Source organism: Natrix helvetica, assembly GCF_964273705.1.
Source record: "Natrix helvetica genome assembly, chromosome: 2".
Taxonomy (NCBI): Eukaryota; Metazoa; Chordata; class Lepidosauria; order Squamata; family Natricidae; genus Natrix; species Natrix helvetica.
The window spans coordinates 161,186,016-161,202,358 of record NC_138552.1 but is presented as its reverse complement, the minus strand read 5'-3'; the positions used below and the strand labels follow the sequence as shown (position 1 = coordinate 161,202,358).

At 41.8% G+C, this 16,343-nt stretch overlaps 1 protein-coding gene across 4 annotated transcripts in view; it reads left to right on the top strand.

Moving 5' to 3' along the window:
* ELOVL5 (ELOVL fatty acid elongase 5) overlaps nucleotides 1-15,911 on the top strand; it is a gene marked incomplete at its 5' end in the record, with an annotated part of 60,690 nt that extends 44,779 nt beyond the window's left edge. For all 4 annotated transcript variants that reach the window (XM_081944035.1, XM_081944034.1, XM_081944033.1 and 1 more), the window contains 6 exons: nucleotides 68-145; nucleotides 5,080-5,251; nucleotides 7,702-7,826; nucleotides 9,666-9,800; nucleotides 13,273-14,606; nucleotides 14,665-15,911. In XM_081944035.1, the coding sequence (XP_081800161.1) occupies nucleotides 68-145; nucleotides 5,080-5,251; nucleotides 7,702-7,826; nucleotides 9,666-9,800; nucleotides 13,273-13,404 (642 nt within the window). In that variant the 3' untranslated portion in view covers nucleotides 13,405-14,606; nucleotides 14,665-15,911. The remainder of the gene's footprint in view (nucleotides 1-67; nucleotides 146-5,079; nucleotides 5,252-7,701; nucleotides 7,827-9,665; nucleotides 9,801-13,272; nucleotides 14,607-14,664) is intronic.
* Nucleotides 15,912-16,343: the final 432 nt, after the last annotated feature.

Sequence of the window (16,343 nt, the reverse complement as noted above, 5' to 3'; positions counted from 1 at the left end):
GGTATCTCTTGTAAGCACCTATACAGGTCCACTACTGTCTACTGACCAAATGTTTGTTTTGCTCTAGCTGGTGACGGGAGTATGGGAAGGAGGATACAATTTCTTCTGTCAGGATACGCACAGTGGAGGTGAAGCCGATATGAAGGTAACATTCTAAGCTGACCCTGCTCCTTTACTTTACCTCTTGAAGAAGACAGTTCCTACAGGTGTGAGCATGCTTCTTTTGGAAGGACACTCTTCTAGCTCTGCCCTCTCCCAACCCGGTGTTTTCCAAATGTGCTGAGAATCCACTCCTCCTCCAATTCCAGCTAGTTTGGCTGAAGTTTACTTTATCTGGAAATCAACAGTCGGAAAAGGCGACTGAGCCTAATGCTTTGCAAAAGGAAGAGACCAGTCGTGGGTTCCTACCGGTTCAGCCGAACCAGTAATGGTTTGGCGGCCTGGGTCACTGGAGCCGGCAGCAACCCAGGCCTGCCACGCCCCCGAACCAGTTCTCCTTCGGCCGCACCATCTTGTTTTTTGTTTCTGCGCAAGCACAGAGCAATTTTTATTTTATTTTATTCGCCATGAGCGAACCGGCAGTAGCGACTGCCAGAACCCACCACTGGAAGAGAACCCTTGCACAAATATCTCTAAATAAAGACCTATCATAAGAGTTGGAGGCAGGGGTGGGTTGCTACCGGCATTACTGCTGATTCGGTGCGCGCAAAATGTGCTCCACGTGCATGCGCATTTGTAAATAAAGTCTGTGCATGCGCAAAACCTTAAAAAATGGGGGGGAAATGCAATGAAAATTGTTCTGCGCATGTGCAGAACCGAAAAACAAGATGGCGCTGCTGTAGGAGAACCAGTTCAGGGGTGTGGCAAGCCTGGGTCGCTGCCAGTTCCAAAGACCAAGGCTGCCAAGTTCTACCGGTTTGGCTGAAAAGGTCCGAACCGGTAGGAACACATCTATGGTTGGAAGACGAAAGTTGGCAGAAGGTGTTTGTACATTTCTTTTTTTCATTGTTTAAGCTATCGAGGACTGAGCAGTACTGTAGCCCGTAATAGGCCTTGAACGGTAACTTGATTCCCCTTCATTCAGTTGGAATGTGTGTGGCTCTTGCATGGGAAAGATTTACTAATACGTCTTAGCTTATTGATGTTGGAGAAGTAAAACGTACTTAGTTTGCTTTTATAAATTAACAAGGAAAAAAAGTCAGAACTGACGACTTAAAAAGCATTAGGACCTGGGTGGTACTACGCTCTGAATCTATGAATGTCTCTAATTTATTATCTTTTCTATTCAAAAACACACTGTGTAAGCTGTTTTGAAGCACAATTTTACTATTGAGGTGAAATTGTAATAGTAGTAGTAATCATAGTAAATAGTAATATTTACAATTAGTCAATGGCTTTACACACTGCCGTTTCCTAACAACTGTACGAGTCCAATTTGGATGGAAGGGCTTGATAGGTTATTCAGTGTTTTAATGCTGGGTGAGGAATGGAAGCTGGTCCTTCCTGATACAACTCTAATAAATGCTTCACCTGCAAATGTTTAGAACAAAAAGACACTTATTGGAACCAATTATTTTGTCTTTCTTACAAGAAATTGAACGTGGAATGTTTCTGGATTACCCAGAAATATTTTTGGCTTACAAACAATACTTAAACAACAACTCTTAGTAAGTCTTCAGTTAAACAAATAATCCTTTTTAAAAATATAATGCCCCTTTTTAAAATTTGCCTTGGCTCATAATATACCGCCTGAACATAGTACCATCCATGAAAACCTGCAGGAGTGCATTAGAAATTCAAGTGTTACTCCTTCGTTTTCAGTCTTTGTGTTTCATAATGCACTTCTGATAAAACACAGGTATTTGCATGTAACACTTCAAATGGAACAATACTTGGAATACTTAGTGGCAGGGAGTTAAATATCTCATACTCATCTTAAGGAAATGGTGCAAAAAAATCTATAGTGTACTGCTCACTACCTAATAATAAAATTAGGTGAAAGAGAAGAGAAACAACCGAATCACTTCCCCTCCCCCAAATTGGGAAGTTCATAACAGTTTGGCTGCATTGCAGAAATGGGGAATACATTCTAATTAAGATCTCCAAGTATTGTTGACATAATTTGAAAAATGCTTTTAACCCTCATCTTGCTCTTCGTTGGAATATGTACTTCTGATTTCCGCTTTTGTAGATTAATAGCTTAAGTTCAACTATGGAGAATGGGCGTTGGTCTTACCTGAGATGCCTGTTCTCAGGGCGGGGGAGATAGCATCCAGCCCACCCTGTTAGTAGTCCCGGCCTGGGGGGTGAGGTGAGAGGAGATATTTTTGGTCATACACATCAGTCTATAGTACCACCTTCATCAAAAGTTGGGAGGAGTCACTAGAGGAGGTGTGACATTACAGATTGTAGACTCAGTCTGATTGGATACTAGATGGAGTTAACCCATTCCTGGATGCTATCTCCACCGCCCTGAGAACGGGCGTCTCAGCTAAGACCAACGCCCAATTTCCACTTTTGTAGATTTGTAGCTTGAAAGAAGACAGTCTTCCGTATATGTAAGGGTTTTTTTAAGGATGAAGAGATAGGTTAGAAAGTTTGAGCAACCCTCATTGAGTTTTCCTTCAGGTCTGATGAACTTCCATTGGGAGGTCACGCATTCCATCCAATTCTCACTTGTGAATCCATTCCATTCTAAAGTTCAAGCTTGTTTTTTGCTTTTCCATTTATTCTTGATTTCTTTCTTAAATTGTATTTTGAGTCTGCTGTCTTGCTTGTAATTGCTATCATTAGTGTTATCATTTTCTCTACGTGTCTCCTTGACGGGCTCTATTCTAAAAGTCAGACTAAAAATAATTGTAATAAAATACATTTTTAGACTTTCAGTTTTAATAGCAATTCCAGGAATCAATAGACCAAGCTCATCTATTTGAAATGTTTAGCTTTTATTTTGTGAAGTTTTAAAGCCTCCTTTAATCTGATATGGCATTTAGAAGAATCATTGATATGTTCCTAATGGTTCTTACGAGGCTGCAGATAATCACTGAGTACTGCTATTTTTTTTAACCTCATTTTAAAATGAGCACATCAAAACAAGCTAAGTTGGAACTTGAATATAAGCCATTAATTGTGCAATATTCAAATATGAGCTTTCCCAGTTGTAATCTGATCAACGTCACATGATCATTTCAGCAGATACTGTTTTGAAATTTCAGTACCATTATCCTTTTTTTTTTAATTTGCAAAAATGCTATTTAGGAATTTTTAGTTTGATTCGCAATCCAATCTTGGTTTGTAAAATTTTTGCTTTAGACCCAAAACAATTTAGAATATGATAATTTATCTGTCCTCCCCATTTCTATTATGCACTTGGTGCCAGTAAAGGAGCCAGGTGTCTCAACCTTGCTTTTTCGTGTCACACTAACAAGGAAGTACCAGCTCAGATCTTCTTCCCAAATTAAGATATTCACTAGGAATTATCTGACTCAGATAATTACATTTGAATTGAGCATCTTTATCCTGCCTTTCTTCCAAACAGATTATTGTATCATACAGAAGGAATATGTCAAATGTTACTATATTACTGATAAAAGTTCAAAAGACAGTTTTGTGACTGAATAGTTTTGGAACTCATAGGTAACCAACTATAATAATCTATCACTGTGGCTTTTGGGGAATTGCATGTAAAAGGAATAAAAAGCTTTTCAAAACTCTGTAAATGGTGTACGGTTGACCTCTTAGTCTGAGATTCTTTAGTTGTTTGAGACCCAGTCCCATCCATTTCTTTCTTTTTATAACCAGGTATTGAAATGCTTCTCTTCAGGGGGAAAAAGAGATTGTATAATCTTGAGAGGAGTGGCGGTCAGGGAATGTTTTAAAAAAAATTCTGAAACATTAAAATGAAGAGAGCTAATGGTTAATTTTCTACTTTAAGTCATATCAAGCGCCTCTTATGTAGTGATAGATTTGATAACCAACATAATAGATTTATCTTAATTTTTTAATATTAGAAAGAAATGAGCAAGCAATGCACATCACAACTTTACTGAAAGTTAATAACAATAATAAAGCAGATATCCCTTAAAATGCTAAAATGGCAAAATTCCCTGAACAATTGAGCCTAAAGCATCCATAAGCCTGGATAATGCCAAGGAAAAGAAATTAATCTTGAGGCTTTTCCTAAAAGCTTGTACTACATTTTTTATTTTGGAGTTTCAGCCAAAAAGACCCCCTTCCCCTCAGATACCCATCATATTGTTGGAAAGGGGTCAATCTTCTCGCCTAATTCTTGCATCTGTTTGCAAATTCTTCAGCCTAATGATTCTTTGTCCTATAACTCAGTTTTAATTGAGTCAGATTTCAACATTGGCTACCCGAAACAGGCTAGCTTGCTATTTTATAAATATGCTTGCCTGTAGCTCGCTTAAAAACTAGTCCTCTCCCTTCATAATCAACCTTCCTCTGGATCTCAGCCTCTCCAGCCTGGCAAAAGCTTAGGGAATACAATAGCCTTAACTCATGTTTGCTCAGATTGTTCAGGGATCTCTGTAGCAATGTGAGAATTAAACATTTCCCTTGTGAGTTTTGATGCACCTGAGCTGCAGTTTAATCAGCATAAAATTACAGTGTCTTTTGCTTTAGTCACAGCTTCGACTTTATACCTATAATCAGGTAGCTACTTCAGACATGCCCAAAGTGTTTGGACTACACAGTAGAGCCACTTCTCTCTCTCTCCTTTGAACAGCTTTCAGTGTAAGATTGAACACCTGGCTGTGAAATGGTTCTGTGTTTGGAAGCCCAGAACACTATTGAATGAGGCAGCGTGGCACAGTGTTTCTAACCTGGGCAACTTGAAGATTGGTGGACTTCAACCCCCAGAATTCTGGGAATAGAAGTCCACCAATCTTCTAGTTACCAAGGTTGAGAAACACTGATGTAACAGACAGTGGATCAGAAGGAGCACTGATCCACTAGGATCTTGTCCAACTAGCATCTGCCTTTGAGGCAGAGAATATGACCCGAAGTTTTATTTTACATGTATTGTGTATCAAACATCTGAACTATTTCTCCTCTTCCCAGATTATACGGGTCCTCTGGTGGTATTACTTCTCAAAGTTCATTGAATTTATGGATACTTTCTTCTTTATATTACGGAAAAATAACCACCAAATCACCATTCTTCATGTGTACCACCATGCAACGATGTTGAATATTTGGTGGTTTGTTATGAACTGGGTGCCTTGTGGCCACTGTAAGTATTCTTATGACTCAGGATGAGAGAGTGACTGTGTGTGTATGATACTGTATATACCGGTGATGGCGAATCTATGGCACGCGTGCCAGAAGTAGCACACAGTACCATCTATCCATGCACGCCAGCCGTCACCCATTGCTCTTCTGGATTCTGGCACACATATGCACACCGGTCTTCATGCAGCACCGGAAACTGGAAGAGCAACTACCTGGTGCGCATCTGTGCACCGGGAAACTTAGCTTCCTGTTTCCGGCACGTATGGTCTTCGCGCACGCATTCACACCAGAAACCAGTGCCGAAAAGGTTCGCCAACACTGGTATATACTGATACACATGTATGATTCTAGAAGAGTTTCATTTCAAAAAAAAGATTATATGTGCGTACAGGTAGTCCTCAACCTATGACAAGAATTGAGGCCAAACTTTCCTTTGCTAAGCAAGACAGCTATTGAGTTTTGCCCCATTTTACCTCCTTTTCTTGCCAGAGTTGTTCAGTGAATCATGACAAATGTTAAGTTAGTAATACGGTTAAGTGACTCTGGCTTCTCCATTGACTTTGCTTGTCAGAAGGTCAGAAAAGGTGATCACATGACTCTGGGACCCTGCAACCATCATAAATACATGCCAGTTGTCCAGCATCCAAATTTTGTTCACATCACCATGGGGATGCTACAACGGTCATAAGTGTTTAAAAAAACCTGTCATAAGTCGCTTTTTTTAATGCCATTGTAATTTCAAACAGTCACTATATGAACGGTTATAGGTCAAGGTCTACCTGTATATGTATTCTGTTCACTTCACTAGATTGAAACGCTTTTACTTCTAATTTATTTATTTTATTTGTCAACAAGTACAAGGAAACAAGTTTGAAAGCATGACAAAAATGGCATAAATAAATGGATATAAATGAGGAAAACATAGCCATAAACACATAAAAAGAGTACATATAAATAGGATAGTAGGACAGGGATGGTAGGCACGCTGGTGTGCTTATGCACGCCCCCTTAGGGACCTCTTAAGAAATGCGTAAAGTCCATGGTAGACACCTTAAGGTAAAAGGTATGGGGGTTAGAGGAACTAACAACAGGATCGGGTAGGGTGTTCCACACATTTACTATTCTATTGCTGGAATCGTTTTTCCTGCAATCAAGATTAGAACGGAATATATTTAGTTTGTATCTATTGATAGCCCTGGTGTTATTGCAGTTGAAGTAAAATTAGTCACTGACAGGTAGGGCGTTGTGGCAGATTATCTTGTGCACTAAGCTCAGGTCGGAATGTAGACGGCGTAGTTCAAGGTTATCCAGGCCTAAAATTTCAAGCCTGGTGGTATACGGAATTTCATTACGAGCAGAGGAGTTGGGGACTCTTCTTGTAAAATACCTCTGGACCCTCTCTAATGTTTTAATGTCCGAAATGCAGTGTGGGTTCCAGGCAGGTGAGCAGTATTCAAGTCTGGCAAAGGTTTTTTATGCCCTAGTTAGCAGAGTAATACGAGAGAAAACTACGTAAAATAAGGTTGACAACTCTGAATGCCTTTTTGGCAATGTTGTTATAGTGAGCAATTGTAATTATAAACAATTATAATTGTTTATAAGGCTGATTGTGATTATCATCAAAGCAACGGTTAATTTGGTAAAACTGTTTTTATTCTCAGTCACCAACGGTGAGGCCGATTGATAAAGGTTAAACTCCTTCACAATAGCTTTGTCCTTGTTTGCTACTTCTTTGTCTTAACTTTGTACTTTACCAGATGTTTATCCCCTGCCAATCTGCACTGTGCTGAAATGTTCTGCGTTACAACTGGAAGTAGGTATCCAGACTATCAAAAACAATGCCAGGGAGAAGCTATCAAAAAGCTTTTCCATGCGGTAGCATATGTACCTCGATGTCACACTTAGATGACACCGTGCTACATATAATTTAGAGGTTCATGCAGTGTGGAGGCTTCCATACTGCTAACATCAGATACATGCAGCGCTCGCATGAAATAACTGCATCTGTTTGCACCAGGCTAGCAAATGAGAAAGATGAGGAAAGAATCACTGGGTATTCGAAGTTCACCTCTGGTAGATGCTTAGATGCAAAGTATGATGTAAATAGATGTGTCTTCTATCTCCATTGTTATGTAGATTGACTACTGGTTGTAATAAATGTTGATTATATGGCTGAATTATGACTTGTAAACAAAGTCAGCGTTCTATTACAATTTGTAGCCATTCCCTAGAAACTACAATCTTAAGTAGCTTTGGGAGAAACTTATAATTAACAAGTTATAATTACAGCCAGTTCAGATTCAAAGATGCATTAAATGACCTTTCTTTAGTGTTTCCATTGGATTAAATTTTAAAGGGTTGTAAAATATTAATTTTATAATTGATGTAGAGGACTTTTAAAATAACGCCTTTTATCATTGCAATTTTCCTCTCTCTCCTTAAAACCTATAGCATATTTTGGTGCCACTCTTAACAGCTTTATTCATGTCCTCATGTATTCCTACTATGGACTATCTGCTATCCCATCTATACGTCCATATCTCTGGTGGAAGAAATACATCACTCAAGGGCAGTTGGTGAGTTGTAGTGACTGGGGTTGCTTTTTTTGAACAAATATGAGTAAGTTTGTTTTGAGATGAGCCAGTTTGTATGACGTTTTAACCCATCTGGCCACAGATCTTATATGCTGATTAAAATTCCAGGTTTCTGATTGTAGTTAACCTCAATCTTACCTGCAGACTGTATTTGCACATTGTATTAAATGTACACCACACCCAAATTCATTGTCTGATCTGATAGTAACCTGAAGAACTCCAGAAATGCTTGCCCAAGAGAGGAAAAATTCAGTAGACTGCCCCATTCTTTGATTTTCACAGCAATTTTAGCAGGTGTAGCAGCTCCACTCTATGCCCACTCTTTAGTGTACAAACAAAGGCATGTACAACTGAAGCGCTCCATTTGGCATACAGGTAGTCCTCGACTTACAACCACAATTGAGCTCAAACTCCCTGCGGCTAAGTCAGACAGCTTTTAAGTGACTTTTGGCCCATTTTACAATCTTTTCTACCGCAGTTGTTAAGTGCATCCCTATACTTAAGTTAATGGCACAATTGTAATGTGAGTCTGGCTCCCCCATTGACTTTGCTGGTCAGAAGATGGCAAAAGGTGATCAGGCGACATTGCAGTCATCATAAATACATGCCAGTTGACAAGTGTTTTGATTTTGAACACGTGACGATTGGCGATGCTGCAAAGGTTGTAATTGTAATTGTCAAAATTTTTTGGGTGTCATTGTAACTTCGAACGGTCACTAAATGAATGGTTGTAAATCAAGGACTCCCTGTACTGCAACAAACACAGAGATCTTGATAAGGGCCTTGTCAAGTGGGCTGCTTTCAACATATTCACTGTTTCTGGCCTCTTGGAGGAATTATAACCAGCCAACTTGTTGCCATGCTAATCTCACTCCTGAAGACAGTTGGTCAGCTTCTTTCCAGTTCCTGTAACCATTTCAAAACGATACCTTGAGACTCATGACAAAATATCTTTAAGCACTGCTCATTTGCACAAGTCACTTTTATCTTTTCAGTAACTTCCCTTTGTGTTTTTACACACTAGCTCAGTGATGACTAACCTTTTTCTAAAGGTGTGCCAAAAATGCCCACCTACTTGCGCATGCACGAATGATCCCCCAACCTGCGCATGTGTGAGTGAAACACCCCCCCCCCATGCATGCGTGGGGAGATTTTCACCCTCCCCAAGCTCCAGAGGCTTTCCTGAAGCCTGGGGAGAGTGAAAACAGCCTCCCCCGGCCCTCTGGAAGGCTTAGGGGCGGGGGGGCGGGGGGGGCGGGGGAGGCCGTTTTTGCCCTCCCTAGCCCTGGATCCCAGGGGAGGACGAAAAACAGGCCCAACGGGCAAATCCATTGGGCCTGTTTTTCACCCTCTCTAGGCTCCAGAGGGTTTCCTGAAGCCCGGGGAGGGCAAAAAATGGCCCAACTGGCTAACCAGAAGTTCATTCCTGAACATCTGGTTGGTCCGTTGGGCCTGTTGTTTGCCCTATCTAGGTTCCGGAAGCTTTCCTGAAGTCTGGGGAGGGTGAAAATGGCCTCTCCCGGCCCTCCAAAAGGCTGAAAATCAGCTGGCAGCACACACATGCACACTTCCATAGGTTCGCCATCATGGCACTAGCTCTTCAATTTGATCAAATGTCAGAAGTATCTCTCTCCCAGCTAGCCTGAACTTTTTGTGAAATGGAGTGCGACCCCATTTTCCTTACAGAATGACTGGAAGTGGTGTAGATTTTAACAAGCTCATAGGAAGTAATCGATTGTGATTGTGATTGATTCCTGCTCTGCTTGGCTACCACAACGTTGTTCTTTCCTTAAATAACCATTTTCTCCTTTTACCCAACAGATTCAATTTGTTCTGACAATCATCCAGACAAGCTGTGGGGTCGTTTGGCCCTGTCGGTTCCCTATGGGATGGTTATACTTCCAAATTGGTTACATGATCTCCTTGATTATCCTTTTCACAAATTTCTACGTCCAGGTAAGTTAACTCAGGTATTTTCCAAAAGAATGGGAGTGGAATGGTCATTACCAGTCCGTTTCTTCAGTTTGTGGACAGTTGGATTCTAATATGAGATAGTCTTTCATTCTACCAGTACTGCATTTAACTATAGATCTTTAAGCCAAGTGTTCTGTAGGGAGAACCAGGCAGACAGGAATTGAGGCAAGGCAGGTTGAAGCTAATACAACCTTTATTAACAGTATAACACGGCAAAATGTAAGGCAAACCTCGACCCGGCAAACAGTAGCATTTGACAGCTGACAGCCCTTTTTATACTGAAACGGGTGAGGACTGCTCTTAATTTATCGACGAGCTCAGCTTTATCGAAAGCGGATATAAGCACGTCGTCGAACTAGGGTACCACCCCTGGCAGCCCCTGGATCATCCTCTCCATTAGGCTCTGAAAATACCCGGGGGCTACACTGACCCCAAATTGCAAGTGTTTACATTTGAAAGCTCCCTGGTGCATTACGATGGTTTGAGCCATGGCAGTGGCTTCGTCCACCGGGAGCTGCTGGTACACTTGTGCCAAGTCTAACTTGGCAAAAATGTTTCCCTGGCCCAAGGAATGGAACAGATGTTGAACCACTGGCACTGGGTAAGGGTTGGCTTGCAACCCTTTATTAATGGTGCATTTAAAATCCCCACAAATTCTAATACTACCATCCTGCTTAATAGGTATTACTATGGGGGTCTCCCTGGGGCAGTGGTCTACTACTTCGAGCACTCCTTGTGCTATTAATTTATCTAGCTCTAAATCTACTTTGGGCCGAAGAGCAAAAGGCACTCTCTTGGGTTTTAGACATATTGGCGCCACCTGGGGGTCCAAGTTAAAAGAAATGGGGGTCCCATTATATTTACCCAGCTTGTTGTCAAATACGTCCGCAAATTCACTGGCCAGCCTGGCGAAGGAATCTGGAACAACGGAGTGGATGCCGGAGATGTTGAGCCCCAATGCAGAGAATCAGTCAAGCCCCAGGAGGCTGGGCAGATAGCCATCTACAATGATGAGGGGAAGAGGCCCCTGGAAGTTATGGCTATGGTGAATGTGCCGCAACCCACAATGGGTATTGGCTGTCCTTGATAGTCTCTGAGGCAAAGTGGGCACTGCCTGAGTTGAGCTTTGGTTAGGCTGGGCACTATCTGTTTGATAGTAGCCCAAGAGACCAGGGATTTGGAAGAGCCAGTGTCCACTTCCATCGTGCAGGGCTCTCCCTCTATGCGCACAGTCAGGTATATCTTATGGGTAGGCTTAGTCAGGGACGCATGGCTGATAGCCCAATCAACGTGCTGCTGGTCACCTGTGATGGCAAAGCAGTCTTCGCGGTGTTTGAGAAGTCTTTTTACGAATTGTCTAGACAAGGCGCGCTCCAGAGGTGGGTCAGCGATTGGCATGGCCCCTCTGCAGACCTTGGCTAAATGTCCTTTCCTGTCACACCGATGGCATATTGCGGCTTTGAACCTGCAGACTGACCTTGCATGGTTCCCACCACAAGTCAGGCAACCCGCCTGAGGTAAAAAATCAGCCCAAGTCCATTTTTTCCTGGTCGCCAGTTTGAGGCGGCTAATCTCTTCTTCCTCGTCCGAGAAGTCTTCTTTGTCATCTTCTTCGTGGTGGACAGCATGGCCCCTGCTGGCATGGGTGGCCGGTGGCAGAAATCTCTGAATTTCTGCGGTAGATTTGTCCGACATTTCATATGCCGTGGCTTCATCCACGGCTGCCTGAAGGCTCAGCTCTTTTCGTGCCAGCAAGCATCGCTGAAGTCTGAGGTCTTTGATACCACAGACCAGCTGTTCTAACAGGGCATCATCCAGCACAGGAAAGTCACAGTGCAGGGCCGCTGTTCTGAGGGAAGCAATGTAATCGCTCACAGATTGCCCTTCTTTCTGGGTCCTCTGCCTAAACACATAATTTGCAAGGGAGTTGGAGAGTAATGATTTTTAAGTTTCTCCAAAAGAGTCTCCCAAGGCATCGAATGGACGGATTGAGGGGCTGCTAAAGCCCTGGCTGTTCCAAACATCTTGTGGCCACATGTGCTGAGAAAATATCCTCTTTTATGGCCACTGGACAAACCGGTGATTTGCCTCCAGGAAGCACTTGAACCGCTCGAGGTAGGCGTCCCATGTTTCAGTGGCCGGGCTGAATGCCATGAATGCCGGTAGGCTAGCCATCCTTAGAAGGACGGAACTTGAGGAATTAGCCTTGGAGCGACTTCTCATCACCTGTGACTTGAGGCAGCTCTTATTAGTGACTTTGCTTTTCCTTTACCTCAGTCCTGATTCCACCTTCGTCGCCAGTGTTCTGTAGGGAGAACGAGGCAGGCAGGAACTGAGGCAAGGCAGGTTGAAGCTAACACAACCTTTATTAACAGTATAACATGGCAAAATGTAAGGCAAACCTCGACCCGGCAAACAGCAGCATTTGACAGCTGACAACCCTTTTTATACTAGAGCTGTCAGACGCTGAACCAATAGAATGGCTGCATTCTCCCGCCAGCTGGCTGCTCCCGTCTCAACCAATCAGGGGCTGGCAATGATAGTCAATGGCGTCGTAGCCTCGAGGACTTAACACCAAATATGTCTTCTCCCAGTATGCCAGAATTTATAGGCAGGGCTGCGTTTGTGCCCCCATAGACTCAAAGCACTTGTTGGCCTTCAAAACTGAAACATTGCGGCCCTAGTAGGCATCTAAAAAGATAATACAGAACAGAGTTCCCCAACCTTTCCAGGTTTGTGAACTGGTGGTGGTGGGGGTGCTTGTGTGAAGAAGGCATGGTTTTGCACGAGTGGTGGGCAAGCACATGTGAGCGTAGCTCCGTTTACACAAGGGGTGGGCACCACACAAATGGAGCGCATATGCACTTGTCAGCTGCTCACACAAGTAGGAATGCGCTTGGGTGTTCACCCGCTCCTTCTCGCAGCCCTGTTCCAAACGGCTCACCTCCCAAGAGTTGGTGACCCCTGCTATAGAATGCACTGAATATTGTTCTAAAAGATTATACAGCAATCTAACTAATGACTTTTTTTTTAAGTAAGTGTTGCATGGTTTGCCTCTTCTCCCCTCCCCCTCTTACGTTGTTTTCAACTCGATCTGGTTCTGCGTCCCAAATTTAGGAGGAGGAAATAACGGCTTGAATATAGTGAGGAGCACCTTTGGATCTCCCTGAAATTAGGAGAATTACATGAGCGTCCGCCCCCCTACTCGTAGGCTGTATGAAGAACAAGTTCTGTTCATGTTTTACAATAAACTGTAGTCTATTTTTCATTGCTGCAAAGGGAGACTGTAGTTTGAGCAAACTTTAATTCTGATCACAAATCAGACTCTGCCCCTTAAGGCAGTCTGACGTGTAATTTTTTTAAAAAATCCTGATTCTCCCCCCCCCTTTTTTTTTTTTTGGTACTGTGGCAAAAGCTATTACTGACCTGTCTCTCTCTGTGTGTTTTTTTAAAGACTTACAACAAAAAAGCAGCCTCCAGAAGGAAAGAATATCAGAATGGGTCTGCAGCTGCTATGAACGGGCACACAAATAGCTTTTTTTCTTTTGGGAACAATGTGAAGCAAATAAAACAAAGGAAGGATTGAAGACCAAACTGAAAAACTATTCTGATATCCCAGGCAACAACAACAACAACAAAATCTGATTGTAAGCACAATATGTGTTGTGCACTGATAACTCTTGACAGCTACTGTAACTATTCCTGCCTAGAATAGTGTCGATTTATGTAGGATTTAACCAGTGCAAAACATCCTAGAAACTATCCATAAGCTAAAGTTGATGACGTTGATAATCCTGGATGATCATAGACTGAAGCATAAAATGTGGAAGGAAGTATTATTGTAGTATGACAGACACTGCTGTTGCCTTACTAGTTGATATAATAGGTGCTGAATTAGGATTCACAATTCCAAAACTGTAATTCAGACTCATATTTTTAACTGTAGATAGTGCATGTTACTGTAATTTGTACGACAAAATTCAGTTCCTTTTTTCCCCCCAATAGTTTAAAACACACATGCCTTAAATCAAAATAAAAGCAGGGCCTAAAATCTAATTACCAGTTTGAAAATGTATGGAACTGTTTTATTCTAAGAGGGCAGCTTCTCAAATGGCATTTTATGCCCTGGTACGGATACCAAATGTTGGAGAAGCACAGGGTCATTGATGAAAAATTCACATACATGGATACACGTGGGTCTCCCCACGTGTTCAAGCAAACAGCCTCATATCCTGTAGAGGGATTATATTTCCAAATCGGTGATATGATCCCCTCAATTGACCCTTTTCACACAGGACTATCTTCAGGTCTAGAATATAAAAATGTCTATTTACTATACAAGTGGTAGCCCAGAAAGGTAGGGCAAACCCTTCACACACGCAGTATGTTGTACATCTCCTTCAGCCCAGGTGCAACATTTAATTCCTTTCACAAATAAAGAAAGATGCAGTGGGCTGCCTATGACGTGCGATAGCGGACACGCTCAAAGGCACTCACGCTTTCTGCTTGAAATGACACCAGTGCTTTAAAAAAATTATATAGCCATTTAGTTTGGTCAGGACTTGTTCTTTCTCTGCAGCAGTTCACCTTTTAAAAGTAATTCTCCCCTCCCCCCCCCATTAACTTTTAATAAGTCATGGAAACTGCGTCTTTGCTTTGGCAGTGTCTAGAATGGGATGCTGACTCTAAATATTGCAAGATGCTTAAGGAGGCTAGCCTGCCACCTTTCTCCCACCAAAACGTTTCCAGTGTTGCATCCTGAAAATGGTTGCTGTTTCCTTTCAAAACGTCTGGCGACATCTGAGATGAAACCAGCTGTCTCGTTCCCCTCTTCCCCTTAAGGAAGGTGCAGCTCGTTCTTTTCCCATGTCTTTCCCTCCCTTGAAATACCCTAGAATGAGTCTTCAGGTGGGGCCACGGCGAGCCAAGGAAAAGGGATCATGATTAAATTGCGAAGCAGATCTCTGAAAATGGCAGATGTTGAGCAGCATATTATCCTGACTTTGTTTCAACCACACTTGAAAGCTATTTCTGGGCAAATCTAGCATTTGCCCTGGTTTTCCTAGTTTTTTGGCAAATTGGTTGTAATTGCAATTTTAAGAAAACTTTGGGATGAACCCTGGCTTCCTCCCTCCCTTCCTCTGCAGTATTGAAGCCGGAGTTGACTTGAGAATGAGTAGTGTAGAGAAGAGAAGGCTACATCTGTTAAGGGAAACTTTTCTGCAAAATAGGGGATCTGCCCCAATACAAATAGGACTCCTTCCATTCATACAAGCAACTCCTGGATCCAACTCATTGACTTTAGAAAATGTGCCTCTAGTAAATGTTTTCCAGTTTTTGCCTTTTCAGAGTGTTGCGTTAGCTCATGTCAGGCTATAGTTATATGACAAATTCTTGGAACAAAATGAGGTTTGTTTCCTTTCGTCCATTTCTTCTCTGGTTGCTTCTGTCATCGGGCATTTATTTGGGACATGCTTGTTGAAATCTCCGTTGTAACTGTTCCCTCCCACACACAAACCACACAGAGATATATACAGTGTTGGTTGATAAGCAGGTATCTGTAAAGAAATATACTGTGTAGAATGGTGGCGTTTTAATCTGTTAACATGCTAATCTGTACTTTGTATCAAGCCATTCCCTCTGTCCTTGTCTGTCCAAGTTTATATATTAAGTGTTTTATGATTTTATATTTATACAGATATGAGTTTACCATGTTCTTGCTCAGCTAATGTTTGAGACTAATTATTAGCTCTCTTTATTAGCTTTGCAGATTTGATTTGTTTCTTCGGTCAATCTCTCCCTCCCCCCCCCTCCCTGTTTCTGAATGAGACAGCACTGATTTACTTTGTGTGTGTGCCTTTAAGTGTGTATGTGTGTGAGTGTTTAATGTTCTCAAAACTTATATGTACATGTCTTGGTTTCTAGGTATTGATTTGCAAAGTTTTCACATATTTCATACAGCAGCTTTACCATTCAAACAAATTATGCTGCCTAAATATGTGTGTGCTAAAAAAAAACAAAAAACTTAGCTTGTCAGAAATACCTGCATTGTTATGTTTTGTGTTTAATCATTAAATCATTCTTGATACTTGTGCTTGTGTTTTAATATATTGACACTTTTATGGACCCAATGCAGCATTGTAACTCATCTGTTGTTTAGTACTTGTATTTTTACATGAGATATTCCTTTCTTTTTTCCTTAACACACCACCAATTACCGACGAACATTTTTTTTTCCTTTTTGGTAATTCCAGGAATAAATAAGCCACAATTTAACTTTTGAAAGGAAAAATTAAGTAGCATTCGGCAAAATGATTTTTAAAATGTCTCAATTTTAATTTTTCTCATGTGTTTTTCCCATGCTCCCCTGTTGTTTGCACAAAGAAGAAAGTTCCCACTGGCATTCATAAAAAACATTACAATTATGACAAATGCAGGCAGATGGAAAGCATTGACAAGGCCCTTGTGCCTCCTTGTCCTGGTTTGAAGTAGTGATTCTGCACTGGGAGTTGTTCAGTATCAATA